General features: G+C 38.4%; 1 protein-coding gene and 1 long non-coding RNA gene across 2 annotated transcripts in view; one reads left to right on the top strand and one right to left on the bottom strand.

Annotated features, from left to right (window-relative positions):
- LOC146699845 (roundabout homolog 2-like) overlaps positions 1–14,557 on the top strand; it is an 82,976-nt gene extending 68,419 nt beyond the window's left edge. The window contains exons 17-27 of the mRNA XM_085469766.1: positions 284–460; positions 1,529–1,555; positions 1,715–1,754; positions 3,318–3,445; positions 4,107–4,379; positions 5,179–5,341; positions 6,482–6,739; positions 7,590–7,792; positions 11,007–11,168; positions 11,309–11,563; positions 12,916–14,557. Coding sequence (XP_085325892.1) covers positions 284–460; positions 1,529–1,555; positions 1,715–1,754; positions 3,318–3,445; positions 4,107–4,379; positions 5,179–5,341; positions 6,482–6,739; positions 7,590–7,792; positions 11,007–11,168; positions 11,309–11,563; positions 12,916–12,917 — 1,688 coding nt within the window. The 3' untranslated portion in view covers positions 12,918–14,557. The remainder of the gene's footprint in view (positions 1–283; positions 461–1,528; positions 1,556–1,714; positions 1,755–3,317; positions 3,446–4,106; positions 4,380–5,178; positions 5,342–6,481; positions 6,740–7,589; positions 7,793–11,006; positions 11,169–11,308; positions 11,564–12,915) is intronic.
- LOC146699846 (uncharacterized) lies at positions 353–2,937 on the bottom strand. Its single transcript, XR_014922483.1, has 3 exons — positions 2,816–2,937; positions 511–576; positions 353–419 (listed from the first exon to the last, which is right to left on the bottom strand). It is a non-coding gene; the product is annotated as an uncharacterized LOC146699846 (long non-coding RNA).
- Positions 14,558–23,806: the final 9,249 nt, after the last annotated feature.

Genomic DNA, 23,806 nt, shown 5'->3' with positions numbered 1-23,806 from the left:
GGCTCATCTTTCGGTGGTCTCTGTAGTCCATGTGTCCTGGTTTGATACATAGTGTGTTCCACACTTCTTTGATTTGCTTAAACTTGTACATTTTCACCATATTTATTTATCTCTATGTCAAACATTGTGATGATATTGAATAAAATTTTGTTGCAATTTAATTTCTCTGAACTGCATTTTTTCCTGCTCAATATTTTTTTTAATCCCATTCATTCACTCATACTGAAATTAAAATTCTAAATTCTTTCCCTTTTCTCCCTGTGTGGGTGTGTGGTGCCTCCAGGTGCAGAACTGAGGGACGTAATGACAGGATCGGACAGCAACAACAGCATCTCAGATGTGGTGAAGCAGCCGGCCTTCATCGCTGCTTTGGGAGGGGCTTGCTGGATTGTCCTCATGGGCTTCAGTGCCTGGTTGTACTGGAGGAGAAAAAAGAGGAAAGGACTTAGCAACTATGCAGGTAAAAAAAAAAAAATCAATTTACATGGTTCTGCATCAAAACTGGCTCACAAAGCAAAGTAGGTCTCTCTCCAGCGGAAGCTGATGCCATCACAGATGTGACTCCATTTGAGCTGGCTGAAACGCAGAACAAAGAAAATGTATTCAGCGCGGATGGAAATAGGCCCTATTTACTTTAATTCACTGTGCACTGATGTGCATCGACTGTGCTGCGTTCCATCAGCAGCACACCTCAACACTCTAATACATTCATGCGAGATAAGTAATTTAACATCCCCTTCCATTATCAGACCATGCCTGGTGTTGTTTGCACATTAACATGAGGTACATCTAGGTTTATGTATGGAATGTTCTTTTATTCCACTGCGAGTCGAGCATGAAGCTGTGTGCAAATTTCATAATGCGTATTGCAGCTTTTATTTAGTGACTTGGGGAGAGAGCAGTGCGATTTCCTAATTCAGCAGGGATTTATGTGATTGAGGGCTGGTTTTCTGATCCCTTTATTCAAAAACTGCAGGAGTTTAAGTCCAAAATTTCATATTTCCATTTGGAAAACAATGGATTCTTTTTTTTTTTTTTTCTATAAGAGCCATTGACTTAAAAAATTCATTGATTTCTTCATTTTTAAATAATTTATAGCAGTAGTTTAAAAATGCTATTGCATCAGTAATTGTCTTTCTTGTTGCACACGTACTGTTTCAAGATGTATTTTGGAAGGATTTCATAAAAAAATAGAATTATGATGAGAGTGCAGATCACCTGAGGCGAGCAAAAATAAAAAATAAAAGGTTAAAAATGTCACCTTCATTTAAACTTCTCCCTCAGGGCAGTCAGTGTAAATCAGAAAATGCTGGAATGTTAGCTGCGTTATTGCCCAAGCTTCATCAAAATATGATCACAGTGCTGACATATCAGTGATGGATGAACAAACAAAGCAAAAATGAAAGCACACAATCCATATCTTTTGAACACGAGAGCATTTTGAATCATTTTAATATTTCTAAGCACTCTTTATGCCACTTGATATGCCCTCTGATACGCACACTCTTTATGTCTCTTTAAATTGCAGTTCAGTCCTTCACCTTCACTCGAGCAGGTATGTCTTTACATTGTGCCATTGTATATACAATATCCCGGCAATTTAGGTGCCTTCATTCTTGACAGCAGTAATGTATCAGCCATTCAAATCTACAGTCATGCTGTTGATTACTTGACAGTTTAATTGTTTCTCTCTCCTCCCTCTTTTCCCTCCAAGTGACATTCCAAAGAGACAGAGGCCTGATTCGCAATGGAAGGTGAGAATTTCTCCACTAAAAACCTTCAGAAACCCTACTGCTAAAGCTTCCAAGCGGACATTTCGGTGTCACATGGTGAACTTTTTAATGACACCATGCTATCGTAAAACTTAATATGAAGAGTTCTCTCCTGATGAATGGAATTTGCATTTATGCCCCCCCTTCACCCACCCCCGCCTATTCATATTGTATCAGTGCACGATTTCCACTGTTGTTCACTGTGATGAAATCATTAATCACTCCTTTGAACTGAGAGCTACCAACTAATGCAGGTGTTTTAGTCACCGGCGCGCTTCTCAGTTCATCTGAGTGAGCCAGAGGTCAATAAAGGAGGGGAGAGGTGATGAATGTGCTGTTTAAAAAGCTTGGCCTAGAGTAAGTAGAGTCATGGGTTTTATGTGGAGACAGAAGAACAATGCGTCGGACCTTGAGACTCCTCTCAGTGGCCGATAGAATTTCCAGACTGCTCAAAATGCCCAAAGCAAAGACAGCGTGTCCACAGAATATCAAAGTATTCCTGAAAACAACAGGGGGAAAGAGGTGAATTTGCTCTGTGGACAGTGGTTTGCTCTACATATTTGTTACACCTAAGCAAGCAGATAAGCCCAAAGCCAGAACAAATGTTGCAAGTAATAGACTAAAAATAAACGCTTTCTTGTAAAACCCTTTTGCATGAGTGCCTTTCTCCACGCTGAAGGTGCACAGACTGCTTGCGCTACTGTGCATAGCTTTGCCCTGTTCTTCCAAGGAAATATATGTAAATATATGTATTATGCTTGTGTAGTTTAAAATGGAAATTATTGACGTAATTGTTTGAACACCTTTGAGCCATCACCAAGTCAGCTGTGAACAACTCCCCTGGCACTTGGTAAATCAGGCTCAGTGGAAAACTCACTGTAAAGCTGCACATTAAGTAAACATATGCAGACACACGGTATGTTTACTTAATGTGCAGGCATGTGAATGTTTTGCCATTTTTACAGCAGCTGATATAGAGGGGGTGTAAATTGTCTTTTTCTATTTTTTGTTCCTCCCTGAATTGCTGCCCACAACTTTCCTACCTTGAAGCGAACGCCTTTATTCGTGGACGTTGTACTTCACAAAGACAAAATGACATGGTAGCGTTCCTAAACCACCTAATGGGCTTTTGCTGTCTCTGTTGCTATGGAGACTGAGCAGCAGTGTAGCTGATCTGCCAGAGGCTGTCCATGATTCTCAATTTAAAATGTAAATTTCTGTTGTGCTAAGGCTCTAAAGTGGATTTAGTGTGTATTTAGGCCTGCCTTGCTTCTCCAGGGAGAGTTAGGGGTGGTAGAGTCGAGGGGAGGCAGAAGTCTGATTTATAGACTTGCCATTTTATGTCTCTCTGTTGTTTATTGTTGCCTGCGTGCTCGGCTGCTCCACGGGCGAGAATATGCTGAATGAGTTTTCGCATCAATTTGTTGTTGATGCAGCAGGAAGAAAATAAGCAGGGCAGGCTGAATATTTAACAATGTCACTGGTTCTCTGGTGTCCTTTCCACCTCTCATCCACCTTTGTCTGACTTTAAACATTCTCTCACAGCCGTCCAGGGTTGTTAAAAGCAGGTGATCCAGGCCTCCCCTGGTTAGCTGACTCCTGGCCTTCCACAAGTCTCCCAGCTAACGGGGGCTTAGGGAGTCCAAAAGGCGGCAGCAACTTTGGCCGAGGAGGTAAGAAACATAAACAAGCCGGAGCGATGAAGAATACGGTTTAGCGATGCCTAGTTGGACAGTTTTGATGTTGATCCCTTGGGAAGCATGCTGACAGGATGTCACACTTAAGCACATATACACAAATAGGTTAACACACACACACAAATTAAAACAGCCTTCAAGGGCTCTGTTTTACTAATTTGATGTGACAAGCCTGATATCTGGCTTAAATTTGCACTGTTTAGATATTGTTTTCCCCATCATTCTTTGTCATGCTCTGCCATTGTCCGTTTTTCGAGGTTGCGCACAGTGGTTGAAGTATATTGGTTTCCATTATGTGTTTGTATGCCTACATGTTCTCAAAGTTCAATGGAACCCTGGTGAGCTTCAGGCTTTATTCGTGCAAGACTGTTGAGCTGAAGGTTAGCACTGTTTGAGCATCCCTCTTGTGAGCACTCCACCCGGCTCCCACAGAGCATTGCATGCTAATTATGGTTGTTGATAATCACTTTCATTTATATCAAGTCCATTTGAGAAATGTATTTAACTAATACAGAGTGCTGGAGCAGCAGGGAGTGTTAATGACCTTAAAGATCGTTAACTTCATGTCAACTTATCTCTCCATGATGCCTTTTCCATTTCCCTCCCCTCTCTGTGTTCATCCTCTTTTTTGCCTCAGATGTTTTACCGTCTGCAGCGGTGGAGAAAACTGGTACCATGCTGTCTGATGGTGCCATCTACAGCAGTATCGACTTCATGGGGAAGGCAGGCTACAGCAGCCCAGCACGAGGCACTCAGCCCACCCCCTATGCCACCACTCAAATACTTCAGTCCAATAGTTTCCACGAGCTGGCGGTGGATAGGCCAGATCCCCGCTGGAAGGCTTCTCTTCAAGCCCAGCAGGAAATAGCAAACCTGGGCTACTCGCTAACTGACAGACGCCCTGGCAGTGGTATGAGCCACGATGAAATGATCAAGATCTTTGTTTATTTGATTGTTTTTGGTTTTGTTTTGGGGTTTTTTTCATTTTATGATAAACTCCTTGGGTCTCTGTGAACTAAGTGTAGCATCTTTGCAGCAAAATCACAAGCACTTTTTTCCCTATCATTTAAATTACTGGGAGCTAAACCAAGGAAAGACCAAACTAGGAAGGAGAGAATTTGTTTACATATTCACTAAAAATAAACCCTTAGGATAATGTCCTTAATTACTCTTCTGTCTTCATCACAATTCTACCCTGGGAGCTTATCTTGCCTAGAAATGTCACGCAATCATGACACATTTCTTTTGGGTTAATTTGATTAGATGGAAGAAGAAAATCCCTCAGTGTTTGGAGCTATTTATGTAGCTTATATACATTTAGTAAAGTCGTGGAGGCTTTTCTGTGTTTTCTTTCTTTTTTTTTTTTTTTTTTGCACTATAGGCCGTGTGCTCAGTTAAATGTCAAGCTAACCACAGATAAAGAGAACAAGTGGAGAAGCAACTTAAAGTGGTTTGCCGCAGGTTTTGATGCCTATTTAAGAAATGTCAACATTTAGAAAATGTTGTAATGTGCTGTCAGCACACAGGAGAGACGAATAATGAAAACTGGGTAGAAGACAGTTTGGGTAAAAGTTCACAGAGAGAAGCAGCAGAGAAAAATAGAAGGTACCTTTTTCCAAGCAAAACCGAATGTGTGTGGACTGAGAGTAGAATAATACTCTTGCGTATTTTGTATAGAGGAAGCTAAACCTCTCTTTGCCTACCCCCAGGTGCAAAGGCTGGGAAGAAAAAGAAGCTAAAAAGTGGAACAAAAACCTCTAAATCAAATGGGACATGTTGGGCTAACATGCCTCTGCCACCACCACCCATGAACCCCCTGCCTGGGACTGAGGTTGACCTTGACTGTTACCCCCAGGAAAATCATGGAGGAGGGTAATGTACATTCATATGTCATCAGTCTCTGTACTAAAATACATAAAAACAGAAAAGAAACACATGCAAACACAGAGCCTGCACTTGGGGCCCAAGCAGAGTGTATGCATGGGTGGCTTTGTGTTATTATCAGAATTTGGATATAAGCTGCCTGTTTAATTTACCTTGTGAAAGAAAAAAGAATTAGCTGTATTAGCCTGTTAAACGCTAGTACCCTAGTTAGCTGAGTGACTGCTGGCCTACATTTAGCCCTTTTGGCTAAGACTAAGCTAAAGTCTTTGTTATGAAAAATGGATGTGGTCGCCATGCTGCCCCACACTAATTTCTGAACTCTGCAATGTGAAGCCTTTTTGTTTGTTTTTTGTCTATGCCATGTTTTTTCGAGTTAGAAGTGACTATATTTAAACCACATGATGAAGCGCTAACAGTGTGAGCTTAGTTAGCAAGCTATATCCTTAACATAGCTGCTAATAAGTGCTAATTAACATATAAACAAAACATTATAATTTAACTCAACAAAATTAAAAAGTTCTTGGAGTGAATTCCTTTTTTTTGTTATTTATCTAGCACCATTTCTACAGTTGTGAAACCACTGGGTGTGTTTGAACCCAACCACTAGCTGGGGATCTTTCTGTGCCTATGTGGGTTCACACCAAAGATATCCATATTAGGTGCTTGTCTATGGATTATGATAAATCCAAACAGGGAGCTGGTTTAACGGGGGCGGAGCCTCACAGCTGAAGGCTCTGTCTCCCCCACTGTATTGTTGGAAGCTCTAGGAACCACAAGTAAGCCTGCACTTAGAGAGCAAAGTGCTCTTTTGGGATATGATATGATGATGAGATATGACAGATTCTGATTTTTCTGAATGGTGGCTAAAGTGCTACTCTCTGTGTGGTAAATCTTCTAGAGCAGATGTCTTCAGGACCACATTTTGCCATCCTGAATTGCACAGTCACACTTGCATTGTAAAGCCTAAACATATTGTGGCTGCTATTTTCTGATCATTTAAAAGTGTTGAGAACACTTTTGTTAGTGGAATATTTACAGGTATTTTCTGTCTTTGGCATACATCTCTAATCAGTTATTTAGGAAAGTCAATGTGGTGATTAACATGAAAACATTTTGTCCACATGCCAGATATGACAACGGAAGCTGGGCACCACCAATGTCTGTCCAGACCTACCGCCATCAGAATTTGGAAAATGAAGTAGAGGAAGAGAGAGGTCCCACTCCTCCCCTGAGAGGAAGGTCCTCCTCCCCAGCAGCAGCTACTTTTAGTCAGCCTTCATCGTCCTCTCTCAGTTCTGCCCACCATGAAGAAATGCAGTCCATCTTGCAGGCTCACTTGGATGAGCTGACTAGAGCCTACCAGTATGAAGTGGCCAAACAGGCATGGTAAGATTCCCTTGTAAAGCTAGGTTTTATAAAAATTTATTTATATAGCACTTTTCAATATACAGTAAGCATCACAAAATGCTTCACAACCAAAATGCTAGAACAGCAAACAAGGAAAAGCAAAGATGGCTTTTTAAGACCACCTTTCATATTCTTGTTTTTGGTAATAATGTGAAAGTGTGAAAGCTTTGCATGGTAACGCAGATCCATTCAACTATGTTTGCTTTGCTCTGTTAGAGAGATGCATGTAATTTTATTCATTTTATTCTGGTGAAAGTTTGGATTTTGCATATCAATGGAAAATGTCTGAGTGCCTTTCAATGCTGGTATTTACATGTGTCAGCTCAGACCTGCGGCCCGTGTGTCTTGCAAGCGATAAAAACATCTCTCCATTGATTACACCTTTGATGGAGCATTGGAAAACTTGACAAGTCAGTGGCGACATGGAGGGTAATGACTGGGTTTAGTCTTACATGCTGTTCTGACATCAGTAAATAGAGTTAGTAATTATGCATGCATCTCCTCTATGGTGGGATGCGAGCCATCATGGAGGACAGCTGTGCGGGAGATAACAGGCATGTTGGTGACAGCCCTGCCCATCCAGATATCCTTAATCCAGTCCAATTACAACTCCATTGTGTTAGCACAACACACACCAGCACTGAGAAAGTAATCAGTAAAATCACTGCAGGCATTCATAGTGTATGCACATTGCATCTCCACCCTCCTGAATATCTACTGATTCTGAATTTGTAATGCTTGTTTTGCAGCATTTTTCACGCCCATTATCTGTCTTCTGTTGCTTTAAAAACATTTTATTAATACACACTGTTTCCCCACATTTAAATAGGCATATGAAAACCAGTCCAAACGTGTCCAACTCCCCAATCGACTTCATGTCTAGTACACTGGGTTCTGATTTGGGAACCACTCTCCTTTCTGAAGACGAGGAGGAAGAGGAGGAGGAGGATGAAAGATATGCTGTGGTGTCAAAGAATTTGTGTGGCTTTGAATACACTCCTGGTCACAGCATGGATAACCTTGAGGGCTCAGGTAAAAATGTTTTAAAAATTAATTGCTGTCTTCATTTTTAAGTGAATAGACCACTGAGTCATTGACACTATGAGGTCATGCTCACATGGAAATATGGGTAAATAATAATGCATAGGTGCTGAAAATATGACAGATATTAACATGCATGCTCTAATTATATTTTTATATGCCTACACCAAGTTCACCGATAGCACTTTCATTAGGAATATGGATGATTTGTGAAACCGAGGTATGATTATTACTTATTTATGGAGCCCATTTTTAATTCATAGCTTTCACTTGATGTGTTCTCACTGAAGGCATGCCACTTTTAAGAATAATATCATTCCCATGTGAGAATGTAGCTAGTAGAAGTTTTTCATCTTCAGTGTAGTCGATGAAAAGCATAATGATAAAAAGAAAGAAAGTACAACCTCTCTCAATTTCCAAATTTTACATTGGAGGACATAACTAAAAAAACATTTTTTTAAAAATACAACCTGAGATGAACAACAATGCATTGCATATTACACCATGTAGCAAAAAATAAGCCAAAATGCTGAAGCAGTGTGTGAAAAACTAAGCCATGATTCAGTAGCTTATACAATTACCTTTAGCACCAAGTTTTAGCTGTTGGACAAATGGCCTCACATTTGACTCTAGAATACTTTGGAACACAGATGAGTCCATATTCGACTCAGTGATTGCAAGGTTCCTGGTTCCCATGGCAAACTACAAGCCCAAACTATCCCCCTTCCATTACTGTGCTTGACAACTGGTATGATGTGTTGGTGGTAATATACTGTCTTGGGCTTTTGTCAGATGTGGTGCTGGGCTGTATGGCCAAACATCTCCACTCGGAAGTCTTCAGATTATCCAGATTATCCAACTTTACAAACCTAAACCTTGCTGCCGTGTTCTTTTCGTGAGACGAGACTTTCTCCTGGCAACCTGTTTCCAAACAAACCATACATATTCAGTCTTTTTCTAATTAAACTGTCACAAACTTTAACTTTTCACATACTGACTGAGGCCTGTAGCATCTGAGATGTAGATTTTTTTCTTTTCTTTTTTTCAGTTTCTTTGAGGTGAGTTTACTGCAGAGTCCACTCCTGGGAAAATTAGCAACTGTCTTGAATGTTTTTCACTAATGAATAATTTTCTCACAGTGGAATGATGAACTTCAGATTGTTTGGAAATGGCCTCATAATGCTTTCCAGATTGATTGGCAGCAGTAACTGCTTCTCTAGGATCACTGTGGATGGTTTTCCTCCTTGGTATCGTGTTAGCACACACCTGAATTTTCCAGACTAAAACTGCTAAAAGTAGTTGCTGTTAATGCATTTGATTAGTAACCTAGTTGAGGCTATAAGTGAGGCTGTATTTAGACTTTCACACATCATTTCAACATTTTTCCTTAATTTTTGTCAAATAAATAATGGCACTATCTAATATCCCATGCATTGTTGTTCATATGAGGTTGTATTTAAATAATTTTAAGACATGCTAAGGAACAGATGATTATTTGTTATGTCCTGATACGGAAAAAGTTAGAATTGAAAGAGGGTGTGCTTTCTTTTCACCATGACTGCATATGAATGGGAGACATGTGGATATAGTTATGATTCACTGAAAGGAAACATGTGTTTTGCTGTCATCACTACTGAAAAACCACAAAAGTGTAGATTTAAAACATATAACAATACAGATGTCAAAATGCAACAAAAGGAAATCTGTCTCTTATCAGAGATTTTGAATGGGGTACTTAAGAAAAGGACGATATCAAAGAGGAGACAATTCTGCTTTTCTTGTTCATACATTCAGCCAATCTGAGAAACTGCATTCATGTCAGATAGTTTCTGAAATACATTCTTTAACTCGCAACAAGAAGAAGTGCCTTTTATGGTGGGTGACAACCAATATTGTCTTTTTAACAATATTCACTATCCAATTATCACACGTAAATAATGTAAAAACAGCAGTGAATAATCAAGAAAATCAGCTTTCTAACTATCCAAGGCATTGCAGATTTCTTCAATATCAACACTCTATCTGCCAATGTGGTTGGGCCACTGAAGCTTGAAGTGAAAATGTTTTGCAGTGTGTAGCCTTGCTAATCAATTATGGGTCGGCAACACAAACACAAAAGCATAAAATGGATCATTTAATCACATGCATGCAAGCCCCCCGTACACTGTTCTGGTCTTTTAGGACATTGATTGGTCGTTTGGACCGCGATTTGCGCGCAATGTGATGCAGACAATACATTTGGGCAAATGTAAAACAGTTTCATCATCTCAAGGATATTCAGATAGTTTAGGGTTAACCATTAATACCTCTTTATTCTTTTTCAAAGAAATATTAAGACAGTCTGTTAAAAGCTGCTTGAAGTCCTCCGTGGATAGATGTCAAAGCAATAATATATGATATTTCAACATCTTTAGTAGGGCTCTACTGAAAAGAAACACATCTTGCATTTAAGATTTGATGCATTTATAAATAGGTTTACTGTGTGAAAATGTTTCTTTAAAGAGAAACTTGATGGCTTCTCCCACAGGGACAGGATTGTACCATTTTTAGACTCCATTGTTTGAAAGGTTAAAATTGAAATGTGAATTGAGAATATGTGTTTTTTAAGCCCTTTTATTAACCCATTGCAGGGCAAAATGCAGATCAGTGTGACTAAAAATATTTACCAACATTAGCAATGCAAACATTTTATGAACTCATATTTAGCTGTCAAGAGTTCTTCCTATTTTAGAAGTGCATTCAGTCACAGCGAGGGAATTATTTCAGTCCAGTGAATCAAAACATGAATAAGGTTTTTTTGTGGTGGCAGTATTTCCACAGCGGCTGCCATATTGCATTTGTGGAGTACTTCTTTAAATAGTTTATTTATTTATTTTCAAATGCTTGTCTGGTTTTAGAGCTTGATTTTATTGTCACTCAAACAAAGAAAAACAGTTCTGTACTCTGATTCTGGCATTCAGTAGCAATATGCTCTCATACCTTCTGTTTCGACATCACATATAGGCTAGGATGTAGAACAGACAGTTTTTGAAATTTCTAGTATTTGTTGATTTCAATCGCAGCTTTGAGTTCCGCTGTCGTTCCAACTGACACGTTTGGCTTGTTAATAGATCTGCTGATCCTCTATGGGTTTTCCAAATACTTGGTTTTGAATTCATACCCAAACCTTAATATTCAATAACTGTCTCATTTCGGTCCATTATAGGTAAGGCCTCTGAGCAGTGTCTCTCAGACAGCTTTGGCACAGCAGACCATGGTACACAAGGCTCGCATAGCCTTGGACACAAGAGGGCGCCACTCACTGCTAACAAGCCTCAGACAGACAAGGTTGGAACTCTTCCCAGACGAAGAGACACTAACACAGACGGTGAGTCTGGACTTTAATACCCCCAGCTATTACTTTTTATTTATTTTAAGTCTTTTTAGTACATTTAATGAGAATGCCCATATCGTGACGTCTGATTCGTATCCTTTGCCAAACACCCTGATCTACCATCCACTCAATAGCCCACACACCAGCCATGAAGTCCCTGCACGGCATGGGTTCCCACATGCACAGTTCGTGGGCAGCTGCTCCCTCAGACCCCTCTGAGGAGTGCATGGTGAGTGTGTCCACGCTGGAGCGGCAGCATATGGCATCCTGGAGTGGCACGACATCATCCAGCAGGGCCACCCTGAGTAGGGGTTCAAACAAGAGAGCTGGCATAGAACCCTCCCACAACGGGCATCCTTCCACAAACGGCACAGAGAAAAGGGAACACTGTGAGTGTTCATCCTCAAAAGGATCTACTGTATTTGTGTGTGTGTGTGTGTGTGTGTGTGTGTGTGTGTGTGTGTGTGTGTGTGTGTGTGTGTGTGCACACATGTGTGCACATTACAAATATTGGATATCTCTTGTAAAGCAAACACAAGCAAGAAAGTAATAACATGCAAGTTTTCATGAATTCTGATGCATTTAATAATTTTCACTCTGCAAAGATTAACATTAGACAGGTTCAGTTATATACTATATATATACTACATACACTGATCAGACACAACATTAAAACCACTTCCGTAATACCGTTTAACCTCTAAATATGACTAGTAGCATGTAAAGGTAAGGCTCCCATAGATTGGACTTTTTCCAGGACATCCTTCAGATGCTCAGTTGAGTTGAGATCTGGAAAATTTGGAGGACAGTTAGAAAACTTTAACCCTAGTCTTGAATGAAATTTACGGTATGAAGGAATCATCAATCAAATTAAAGGGGACATGAAGGGGTGTAGATAGTCTGTAAGAATGTTTAGGCAGTTGATAAATGTTAAAGGATCAACTACATGAGTGCATTGGCCAGAGCATCACTCTTCCAATGTATAATAGCTTCCTGTTATGCACCAGTGTCTTTCCTGCATAACAGGGAAACACACCTCACTGAAAATGTGATGTATAAGATCAGGCCACCAAGCATATAGATCCATTGTGTTTTCACCTTTCTCTCATAAGCAGCCTTAAGGCTTTCAGCAGTGGATGCTACAGGTTAGAATTCACTCTTCATGCAACCAGTTCAAACTTATCTTTTGTTGTATTTTTTGTATGTAATGTTCAAAACGTAGCATCTCAGTCATGTGGGATCAACTGACAGGACTGAGATGCTCTGACCAGTAGTGTAGCCATACCATTTTGGCTATTGGCAATGTTCCTGACACTCTTATGCTTGCCAGTTTTTCCTAAATCTAACAAACACTAAGTGTTCTCTGGAACAGTATACCACATTCAAGGGTTTGCAATATTAGCAGTGATGTTATATTCTACTAACAGTGAACCCCAAAGTTAAAAAGGCTGTTCCTATGAATGGTAAAATTCAGTTAAAAGAAATCTGGTAGAATCTGGTGGAAGGGGAATAATAAAATAAAGTAAATTCACCTGGGATTTTTTTTATTATTAAATTCTATACATAACCTAGAAAAAACAAAAAAAATACAGTTTTGGTATAGATTGAACAAAATCTTTTGTCTTGTCACCTCAGACACATCCTGAGAGTGGCAGCTGAACATCCAGATTGTGAGAGTAAAGTTTTTTATATCATCCAGACTTTACATTGTTTCCTTTGTGTCTGTCTGTCTTTCTTTCAGAGTTTATGTGAAGCATCATTCCCCGCAGTTGCTGCCTGTCCCAGGACACCTTGTTTATAAGCGCTATGAGATTTTTCTCTGCGAGTGACACTGTATGACGTTTGGAAAATGGAGACAGAATAAAGACAAAGAAGCAAAATTGTGCAGGATAAAATGCAGAGCTGTAAATGTCATGTACAGACACAGACACCACTCTCACAGTGTTATTTTCATCCCCCTCTTCAAAAGAGTAAACAGTGCGTTATATGTCCTCTTCTATTTTCTGTCACATGGTGTACAACAATTCACACAGTGGAGATGAGGAAGAAAACACACAACTAACAAAATGACTAATGATTCAAATGAAAACGGACTTGCATAATTTGTAAATAGATTTTTTAAATGTTTTTCTCTTTCTTTTGCTTTGCTATGCAAGCCAAACCCAATGTTGTCTTTTTTTGTGATTTATTACCATGAGTCCTTTTTTTCATTAATGCTCAAACTGTTAGCTTGTTTTGATGAAGCTACTGTATCATTGTATTTTTGCACAGAGCATTTTGGTGAAAATAAGCACAAACCCATTGTCAGCTAAGCTGAGGAGGAGAATCATAATGGCAAAGAGGGGAATCGAGAACATAAACAAAAAGACATGTATACTTGGCTGTGCTGTATTTTTTGTTTTTTTGAGAAATGTTCATCTATTGAGAATTATGAGGCAAAAAACACAGGCGAAAACTAATATGCCAAAATAACTAACTGTGTTTCATACTTCTTTTGCTGGGAAACCTATTATGCATTATACTAAAAATGTTTCTCAACAAATGGTTAATAGAAGATTTTGTATGGTAACCAAGTAACACATCAGCTGTGATATCCAAAGCAAACACAAATGGAAATATACTTCTCTGCCATTCCCAGCATTAATCTCTTAATACATATTTATATATATATATCTGTTCCTTTTACAGTTACATCCAGTGACATGATGATAGTGCAATATTTAAAAATACAATATGACAGTTTGTGAAATGAGAAGATGACAGGAATTTGGAGCAGGTCACCTATAATGCATTGGATAGATTAATTAAAAATGTCCAATGTCACTTGTAGAGAAATAGGATGTTTTAATGACATGTGTTTATGATGTTAAACATCAAAGAAATGATACTGTTCAAATTTGTTGTTATGAACGACAGAGAGAATGGTTATGGATTTCCACTATCATCAACATGTATAGACTTGAATGACTGCCAAATTGAAAGATGTTTTGTAAAGTTTTAAAAAAATACAGCCAATTATCATTTTCTGCCAGTGAGATTGGGAATGTGATGTCTTTACATTTGTTTGGATGGTTATGTTCTGACCGTTGTTCTGGTAATGGCTCTCCCTATGAAGAATCTTTATGCCAGATTGGTTTGCCCTCAGGAATACACAGCCACATACAGTAGGGCCATTTTTTTTTTCCAATCCTATGATGCAAAATAAAATGTGTATGTGAAAATTCACAAATTCTCTTCTCACAATTGCCTGAGTTTGAAATATGATTTGTTTTTAACAAGAAATGCCCATTTTGGATTTTTCTGAAACAATTAACCTATTTTTACATTACAAATGGTTTTAAAATATACTCCACAGTTACAGTTTAAACTAAAGAAATGTCATTCTTTCTCTCTCTCTCTCTCTCTCTCTCTCTCTCTCTCTCTCTCTCTGTGTGTGTATGTATATATATATATATATATATATATATATATATATATATATATATATATATATATATATATATATATATATATATATATATATATATACACATACATATATATATACATATATATATATATATATATATACATGTATATATATATATATATTTTATAGGGGTCCAACGGTTTGGTACACATATGTATCGAACAATACAAAATTTTTAATTTATTTTATCAACTTTCCTTCTGACGATGCTGTCTGTGTTGAGAGCTCAGTGGATCTGCGTTCGACTCCTCCGCCTAGGTTGCACTGTCGAGCGCAGATTCACTGAGCGCAGCACAAGCTAGCAAGACAGAAGCTAAGCTCGTTGCAACATGGCAAATTGAACCTCCCCCACCCTCATTCAGATCTGGCCTTTGGAACTATTTTGGTTTTCATGTGAAGTATGACACTGAAGGTAAGCGCGTCATGGACAAAAGTAAAACAGTATGTCGGATGTGCCACGCAATGCTCAATTACATGGGTGGGAACTAGTGCGTTAGAGCAGTTTGCTCGTTAACGTGTTGACGCCATCCAGCCCCACGCACGGGCGATCCGCTGTAGCTTGTTAACGGAGATTTGCCGTGTTGTGGCGTTAACGTCATTTCAGATTAACGCTGACAGCACTAGTGGGAATACAATGAATATGACTGCACATTTACGCCGACATCATCCTAGTGCAAAGACAAGTGGAAGCAGACAAAAACAACAAGCATGCATGCTACAAACTTTACCCGAGTCATTTAGACAGCCGTTAGCACATGATTCTCCTTATGGGGACCTGATATGTTTAATATGCTGCTGAGAATATAGCCCAGAAGAAGCGTATAGTATAGCTTTTATTTTGGAAAGAGCCATTTCTCTGTAATAAACTCTCGTTTCCAAAAATGAGTGATTTCTCGATCAGATAGATTTATTTTTTTATTACTTTGTTGTTTCAGCAACATCAGAATTTTAAAAAGGTACTTTTGAGTTAAAATATATATTTATAATTTTAATAAATGACAAATTAAAAAAGCATGAACACTCTTTTGTATCTCAAAAAATATCAAACCGTGACACCAAAGTATCGAACCGAACCGTGAATTTTGTGTATCGTTGCACCCCTAATATATATATATATATATATATATATATATATATATATATATATATATATATATATATATATATATATATATAAGCAAGCTATGGTAAATTGTTTAAATTATCCAGGGAATCTTAAAACAAACTTTAGAAACCACGCCAATTGTTCTTCAGCAATAATTCAAAAATAAGCTGCACACCAGTGCATAAATGTAAAAAAAAAAAAGATGTATTATAAACAGTGTAACATCAATGTATCTACTTTTATAGGCATACCTGTATATGTAAAAATAGTGTACCCACAAACACTGGCTTGTCTGGCGTATCTTAAAAAAACAACAAAAAAATACCTCTTTGCCTTCTTGTTAACTTTATCTGACGCTGGGTTTTTTTTTCAGAGTTTCAGGCTCAACTTCCATCATCATTATCTCGGGACCCCATGACAGCTCCATGTTACATAGAGATAGCTTCTTTTGTTGTTGCTGGAGTCGATCAGCATTGTGGAGAGTTGCTTCAGGCAATGGTGCAATAGGTGCTATGCACAGGGTGGGCTAACCTGTCAGCATTAGTAACTTGGAAATGGATGGACAGGCTGCAGATACTGTGCAGACAAGGAGTACAATGTTCAATTGACCATTTAAACGCTATATCCAACTGCTTAGGTTTCCAGAAGCGCCACAAGGACAGATAAATTAGCATCATGTTGACAATTTTGTCACACTTTCACTCAATTTAGCTACCTATCATCCCATCACAAGGACAACCCAGCACACAGACACAATCCCATCACCAAATGTGACTCCTCCTAATTTACCCAATTTGTACTACATGTGACTTTAATACAGGAGCAGACTCACAACCTAGCCCACAGAGCCCAATTACAAGGTCCCTGCATTTCAATACCTACACCTCAGTCTGATAAAAGCTATACATTAATATATTGGTCTAGCGGTGATGTTGCTGACTTTGTGGGTCATTATGGCTTTTGGTTCAATAAAAATTCAGTTTACTGTAACAAATTTATTGCTGAGATACATTCTCAGCCCTCAGGGGACCGATTTGGCCTGAAACTGCTGCACTTCTTCAGATATTGCTGCGAACAAATGAAAACTACTCATAATGAAGTCCCTGTTTTACTGTGGTACAAGTAGTAATAATGACAACAAAACAGCTAAAACAATTTGATTACAAAAAATGAAATAATCCACTCTGCATATTATTTGAACTCTAGTGTAGTAATAACACTATTATGAGAAAACAACACTGAACTGATTATAGAAGCTATATTTCATTTCTTAATGGAAAATCCATTTGGAAGTAATCTACTGGGTAAAAAGTTAAGTGTTCAGAGGAATCGTTGGTGGTTTGCAGGCTTGGCCACACTGTTGAATAAGTTTTATCTTTTAAGGATGTGTAGAGTATATGTTTTATAACGTTTTGTATTTATAATAAATCGTAAGGCTTGAGATGTTATAGCTCTTCCAGCTTTTGGAGGGGATCTGTGCTACCACAAACTATGAAGCGCCTTGAGGCGACTTTTGTTGTGATTTGGCGCTATACAAATAAAATTGAATTGAATTGAACTAGCCAGGTTGTAGGTTGTTAGTAATTTCAGCTTGGTTTGTCACTTTAAACAGCAAAAGAGAAATATTAACAGTCTGCTATTTACACTGACAAAGTCAGCCTCACACAGTTCCTGTTAGTAGACATTTTTATTTAAGCTAATGTCAACATGTAAAGCGAAATTAACACATTTCAGTACAGGATATTCATATCTGTGGCGCTTTCACCCCAGAGCAGAGACAATTTTAGACACATGAAATGTCAGAAAAATCCATTTTCAGAGGAAATGTGGATAGAGTAATTAAAGAGCTTGTAAAGAGCCACTGTATAAATTGAAATGCAAAGAACATTATAAAGTCCAATATAAGCTGGTATCAGAGTGAGCTGCATTCATTATAATGCATTTTTGGTTTAGAAATAGTGTACATGACAGCTCAACCTTACACTAATTACACAGTAGCTGTTCAGATAGCACATGAACAGCTGTGCAATTTTTGTTTATTTTCACTTTCAAAGGAGAAAAAACAGAACTATTCGCTCACTTTTTTTTTTAGATCGCAGTTCACCATGAGCAGTGTCATTTCATGAAATTTTCCCAACGTGGTGGACAACCTTTTCAGTCTGAGTATGTGTAACCTTGCCTCGAAAGGCTGAATTGTGACTCATGACATTTGGCTAATTGCAACATTCAAACAGTGTGGTGGTTTACATGCACCCCACCTGAGACCCCAAGTCCTGCTCTGTGGCTCCGCTACCCTGAGGGTAAGCTAAAGGCCAATGGCCTTCAGCTCCCTCAGTGGCCAATTTATTTTCATCTTGTTCACCCTAATGGTTCATCCTTCATGTTACCACTTCACATTGTGCCACCGACATGAAGCAGTGAAGCCTCTCCTGGCAGTCTGTGATACAAGGTATCTAAGTAAATCCAAATGGATGCCAATATTGATATGTATCTTTGTCCATGCCTACTTGATCTGACTCGCAGTGTACAAGTGGCAGCCAAGATAAGTTCTGCTGTTTATTCTTGGCAACAAAATCCATCTCTAGTTACTGGAGGACCCCAAGAGAGTAAAATCTGTATTTTAGCTTCTCTTGTTAGCTTGTCTCTGTACTATTGCCAAAAAAGCTTTTTTAAGAGCCTTGGCTTTATTGTGTTCTGCCGTTCTCATGGGAGTTCCTTTGAGCCAGGGCAAGCCTGACATAAGAAGGCTGTTTTACTTTCACATGTATGTGCTGAAGGGTGTTTAGCTATGTTCACCTTGAAGTTTAAGATATGCATACACTGGCGATTTACAACCTGGAAGGCAAACATGATGATAAAGAGCATACATAAATGTAATGGAAAGTATGTACTCATATGGTGCATGTAGATTTTTTTTCCCCATATTAATGTATTTTGGGTTAGTGCAATTAAACTTTTTTAGAACAAAATAGAAACAGATTATCATACAGATGTTTTTTTTTTTCAAACAACATCATGTACCAATCATTACCATGAATTAAGACCCCCCCTCAAAAAGATTAATGGCTAATAATGATGTCGGTTGAAATTATTTGTTTGTATCAAACTGATAAATTGCCACTATATTATCCATTTGCTCTTAAAATATAAATGTTAGCAAATGACTTTCTACAAACTCTGCAAGAAACTTTCACTTTGTCAGAAAATATCACTTTATAATCTTCTTAACTAATTGCCAGTTTTAAAAATTTTGCCCTGATGCTAACTGTGATGTCACAATGAAGCTCTGGTATCACCGTGTTTGCTTAGAGTGCAGCTTTTCGACATCTTACCCCTGGCTTCTCATCTGCCACAGTAAGTTATGTCTTGGCACGGAGCGATGCGTCTTCCCCTTGCGCACAGTGAAATTTTATAGTGACAGACAGTGATATAGCTCCATAAACAAATCTGAATTATCCACTGCTGCAGTGAGCTCCGCCTCACCAGCAGATTCATTATCTCTGTCGCCTCCTAATTCCTTACCAACTGCCTGCTTTAAGAGAAAGTAATCTTCCTCAAACACAACTGTAATAAATTTAAAATCATAAATTTGCAGTCTGTTACTTGCCCCTCTCCCCACTCATAACTTCTCATTTAACACCTGTGTTCTACAGCCCTTAGTCCTCAACCTTGGCACCCTCCTTGTCACCAAGAATGTCAGCGGCAATGGAAAACACTGCTTCTCAGAGCTGAGAAAAGCTGCCTATCTCTGACACCACCTGTTTATTTCACCGCCGCGAAGCTAATCGATGTATTCATCACCTCAGGGCTTCTTTCCCACAACAGTGTTTTCTGCACATCCTCAATAAACTCCATTATACTGAAAATCCTGTTGCCTGAATGACCGCACGTACGTGTTTGAGAGGCCAACCACCAATGACAACACAACAAATTAAAATTCAACCTTTGAAGTTGATAAGAGGAGAAAACTGATCATCTAACTGAGATACAGTTGCAGTTCAACTGTTAGTTCAGAAGCGACATTTTTATTTGCAGCACAGCACTCAGCCATACTGCCTCTATAGATCTGTCCTCTTATAAAGAGTTGTTCAGAGTTGACAGCCATCAGTTTCATTTTTTTTCTGTCAGCCTCTGTGCAATTTTGCCACATTTGCCCTAGCTGTCATGGCTGCCTCTTTGTCAACAGATTGCAGAGAATCTGCTGGATAAACAGAGCAAAATTGAAAATGAAACTTGGCAGCTCACACACATACATGCACAGGCACACATGCATGCACATCCAGTATCTTAGAAACCAAGGCAAACACTTGAATAACCCACTGTAGACAGTTGTCCTTGGGGGGAAAAAATGAAAGCAGTCATTCATGGTGCTAAGAAATAATTTTTAGAGAAGGAAGCAGAATTACTCGGAGAACTTAATCTTGTCCTGAATTCAATGTAGTTACAATCAAAGTACTGAAATTATTAATGGAAAGGTTCTTTATTGCATGAATGACTTGATAAAATTATGTAAGTGTGTTCATTTAAATAGGGCCTGCTTGTTTAGAAATGGTTATATAATCATCACCTTAGAGGTGAAGCTGTGCTTTCTCATAAATATATTACTAACACAGACAGTTTAAAAAGTGGATGTAACTGCAGTGATGTCACCCATTTGTTTCTGAAGCCTCTAGATGAGCAAAACCACGCTGGTTGTAAAACCAAACATGTGATAAGGAAGGGCTAATGATTTGTGACCGACAACCAATTAGCCAATAAGAGGGCTGTTTCATACCAAAGATAATCACTTACAAAACAGATAAAACAATTGAGTGGTACCATAAATTCACCAGGAAAGTGTTTACAAAGATAATGTATGAAATACATTTTCCCATAAACCTGTCTTTTTGCAACTACACACAATTGCTATCAGGTGTCTTTTGGATAGAATGCAGGTTAAGGTACTCCACTGGCTTTTTTGACTGTGTTTAATACTATCTATGACTAAGTTTAGTTCATATTTTTTTTAAACGCTATTGGAGAATTGGGATGGACATTACCTTCTGACTAGTTTTACCTGTCATATCGCTCAAGCTTTTCAAGAAATCCAACTGTAAATGAAGCCAACCTTTATGTACATATTGGACACATAATATCATCTCATGGTTTTATTGAAGGAAGGTTTTATTTACACATGAAGTAGTTCATTAAACCTTGAAAAGTAAAAGCACAATATTTGGACTGTTTTCAAACATGTTTTTCTCTTCTCAGAAAACGGAATATGTTCTGTTATTCTTCCATGCATTTAGTTGCCCGCTTCTTATCGTGTCCTGTGCAAAATGAATGTCTATAACTTTGTTTATGGCATATTGCAATGCATAAAGGTTTACCAGAATGCTACTCAGCTGAATGGCTATTTGTGCCACTTAACTAAAAGAAGTCTAATGGGGTCAGTAGAGTTCAGCTTGTATTAAGGAGCAGATGGTAATGCAAACTGAGGTACATTTTGTAGAGGCACATTTTGAGCTAATATGTATTACTAACTCCACAATGTGTCAGTATGGATTTCTTGCAAATTTTGAGTCTTTTTCTTTTGTAATGTAGCAAATGAATGTGTAGAGTGCTGTAAATTGTAGCCACAAGTAAATGGTTCATGTTATCATGACAGAGATTATGTAATTTGAGTCAAGGGTGTTGTCCAACAAGTCCTCTAACTGAATGATAGATGACTTTTCAGGGCACTTGTAAAATAAAACTTGGATGATGGTGACTGTAGATTGAAACCCACCAAGGTCTTTACATTGCGTTTTTTGCACAAAATGTTTCAGCTGTGTTGTGTTAAAGCAAGAGCAGGATGAAGCAGGGACTTCAGTGCAATGTGCAGCCCTATTTACAAGGTCAAGAGAACATCCATTCATCCCCCTACCCTTGGCATTCTGTGTACATTCTGAACACCAAATTGCAAGAGTTGGTAAACAGCCAAACAGAGAGATTAATTGTTTCTAGGTTGAGTGGAGCAATGGACTGCAAGAGATGAAGGTTTAATTAATGAAAAAGGCTTTAATTATTAAGATTATGTTGGCTCCTAGTCTCCTCTTGGCAATCGGTTGACCGTGTGTCAAAAATCAAGAAATTAATGAACTTCGAATATATTGAATGAAAATCCGAATATATTAAATGGAAGTCTGAATATATGGAATGAAAACTGACGTTAGAAAAGCTCTGGCACCATCTTGTGTTTTAGATGTTAGATAAATATTTTAGCATCTGATGTCGCTACAAGAAGTAGCACTATGAATAAGTCAGCATAGATTCAGCATTCCTAAGTAATGAAGACATAATTCTATGGAAAATGTCTATACTACTAGTATACAGATCATGTAATTTAGGTACTGCTTCATCATACAAGACTGAATATACTGAACCTTTGTCTGACTTTTAGCAGATAGATAGATAGATAGATAGATAGATAGATAGATAGATAGATAGATAGATAGATAGATAGTCCAATTTCCTTCTATATATTTGAAGACCTGAAATCCCTCTAAAACATTTGTTAAACAGTTGACTAATGTTCGATTTTCAATGTAGGATGAGAAAAATGATCATTCTTAGCTTGCAAGTTCTGGTGAAGTGAGTGGTGTTGAAGACGCTTGCACAATTTTTGGTACTTACATGGATAATCAAACTCTAAGGTGAGGTGTCATATTGAAATATCTGGGCAGAAGTTCAATAGCTTAGTCTAAAACAAAATGACATAAATAAATTTCTTACACAGTTTAAAGGTTGCTTTGAGTATTGCTGTGGCTCAGTCATGAAACTCCTGAATGTCATTTCAGCAAAGCAAAAGGGCAGCTACAGAATCTCAGTTGATCATTGCAAAGGGCTTAAAGCAGTATGTACTCTGGAGGATAATCATGTGCTTGTCCAGCACACATGAAAAGGCCATTATTCTGCTATGTTTATAAATTTCTCATCATCACCAGTGTTGGGAAGGTTACTTTTCAAATGTATTCCTCTACAGATTACAGAATACATGCCCCAAAATGTATTTTGTAACGTAGCCGTTATGTTACTCAATGAGAGTGACGTATTCTGAATACTTTGGATTACTTAATATATTATCATGCCGTTTACAACTACATGAATGTACTATTGCTGTGTGATTTATTACTTTTACTGAATGTTATTTGCCATACCAATACCAACTAGATTTGAAATCTTAATATAAAATGAGTAACAGTAGGTTGACATTAGGTAAGGCTGCACTTTTTGCAGCGATCTTGTATAGAAAACTATTCCGTACCTGTAAAACAGGTTCGGGGCTCCGAACCGTAAAAGCGTAAAGGGACCTCTGGCTAATACGTTGGGTTCCATGTTGGGCTCGTAGCTGAAAACTAGCTTTACTTTGTTGTCTGGGTCAACTTTGCGAGAGACAGAGAGAGGTGTTGAAAGGCTGCTCCAACGGAACTTATTGCTCCGGAGGAAAACACGAACACAGTGTACAGTCGAGTCTTAATAGCTTACTTACAACTGGGCTCGTCAGTCACTCTTTTTGGCTGCAGTGGTTATTATTATATTTACATGCTTCCATTTCCCGTTTCTGGTTGGTGCCAACTTGTACTTTTCTACTCTTTTTCTCCCTCCCTGGCTCACAGACACATAACGGGTATGGCAGGCCATTCTCCCTGCAGCACAGACTACACTGCCCATGAGGCTACATTCTTTAGGGCTATGCCTGTAACACTCTGCCTATTGCCTTCATATGAAATAATTTTTGTGAATAATTTTTAAAAATATTTCTTCACGTCATTCTGCAGGCCGCAAGTAGAGGTGACATGGGCCGCGAAATTGAGACACAGACATCAGAGCCTCTTAATGCGTGTTTTGTTTGGGTTTCCACCGGCGTGGAAACTAAAAATAGAGAGGGCATAGCCTAGCATTTGAAACAGGGAAATACAGCCCTGTAATCCGTTCATTTCATCAAAGTAACTGTATTCTAAATACCACCTTTTAAAACGGTAACAGAATACAGTTACTCATATTTTGTAACGGCGGTACATGTATTCCGTTACTCCC

The sequence above is a fragment of the Copadichromis virginalis genome, linkage group LG10 (genome assembly GCF_057382275.1).
Source record: "Copadichromis virginalis isolate Kocher_CV1m ecotype Utaka linkage group LG10, C_Virginalis_male_GT1.1, whole genome shotgun sequence".
Classification (NCBI taxonomy): Eukaryota; Metazoa; Chordata; class Actinopteri; order Cichliformes; family Cichlidae; genus Copadichromis; species Copadichromis virginalis.
The sequence above is the reverse complement of the archived record's forward strand: the minus strand, read 5'-3'. Positions and strand labels throughout refer to the sequence as shown.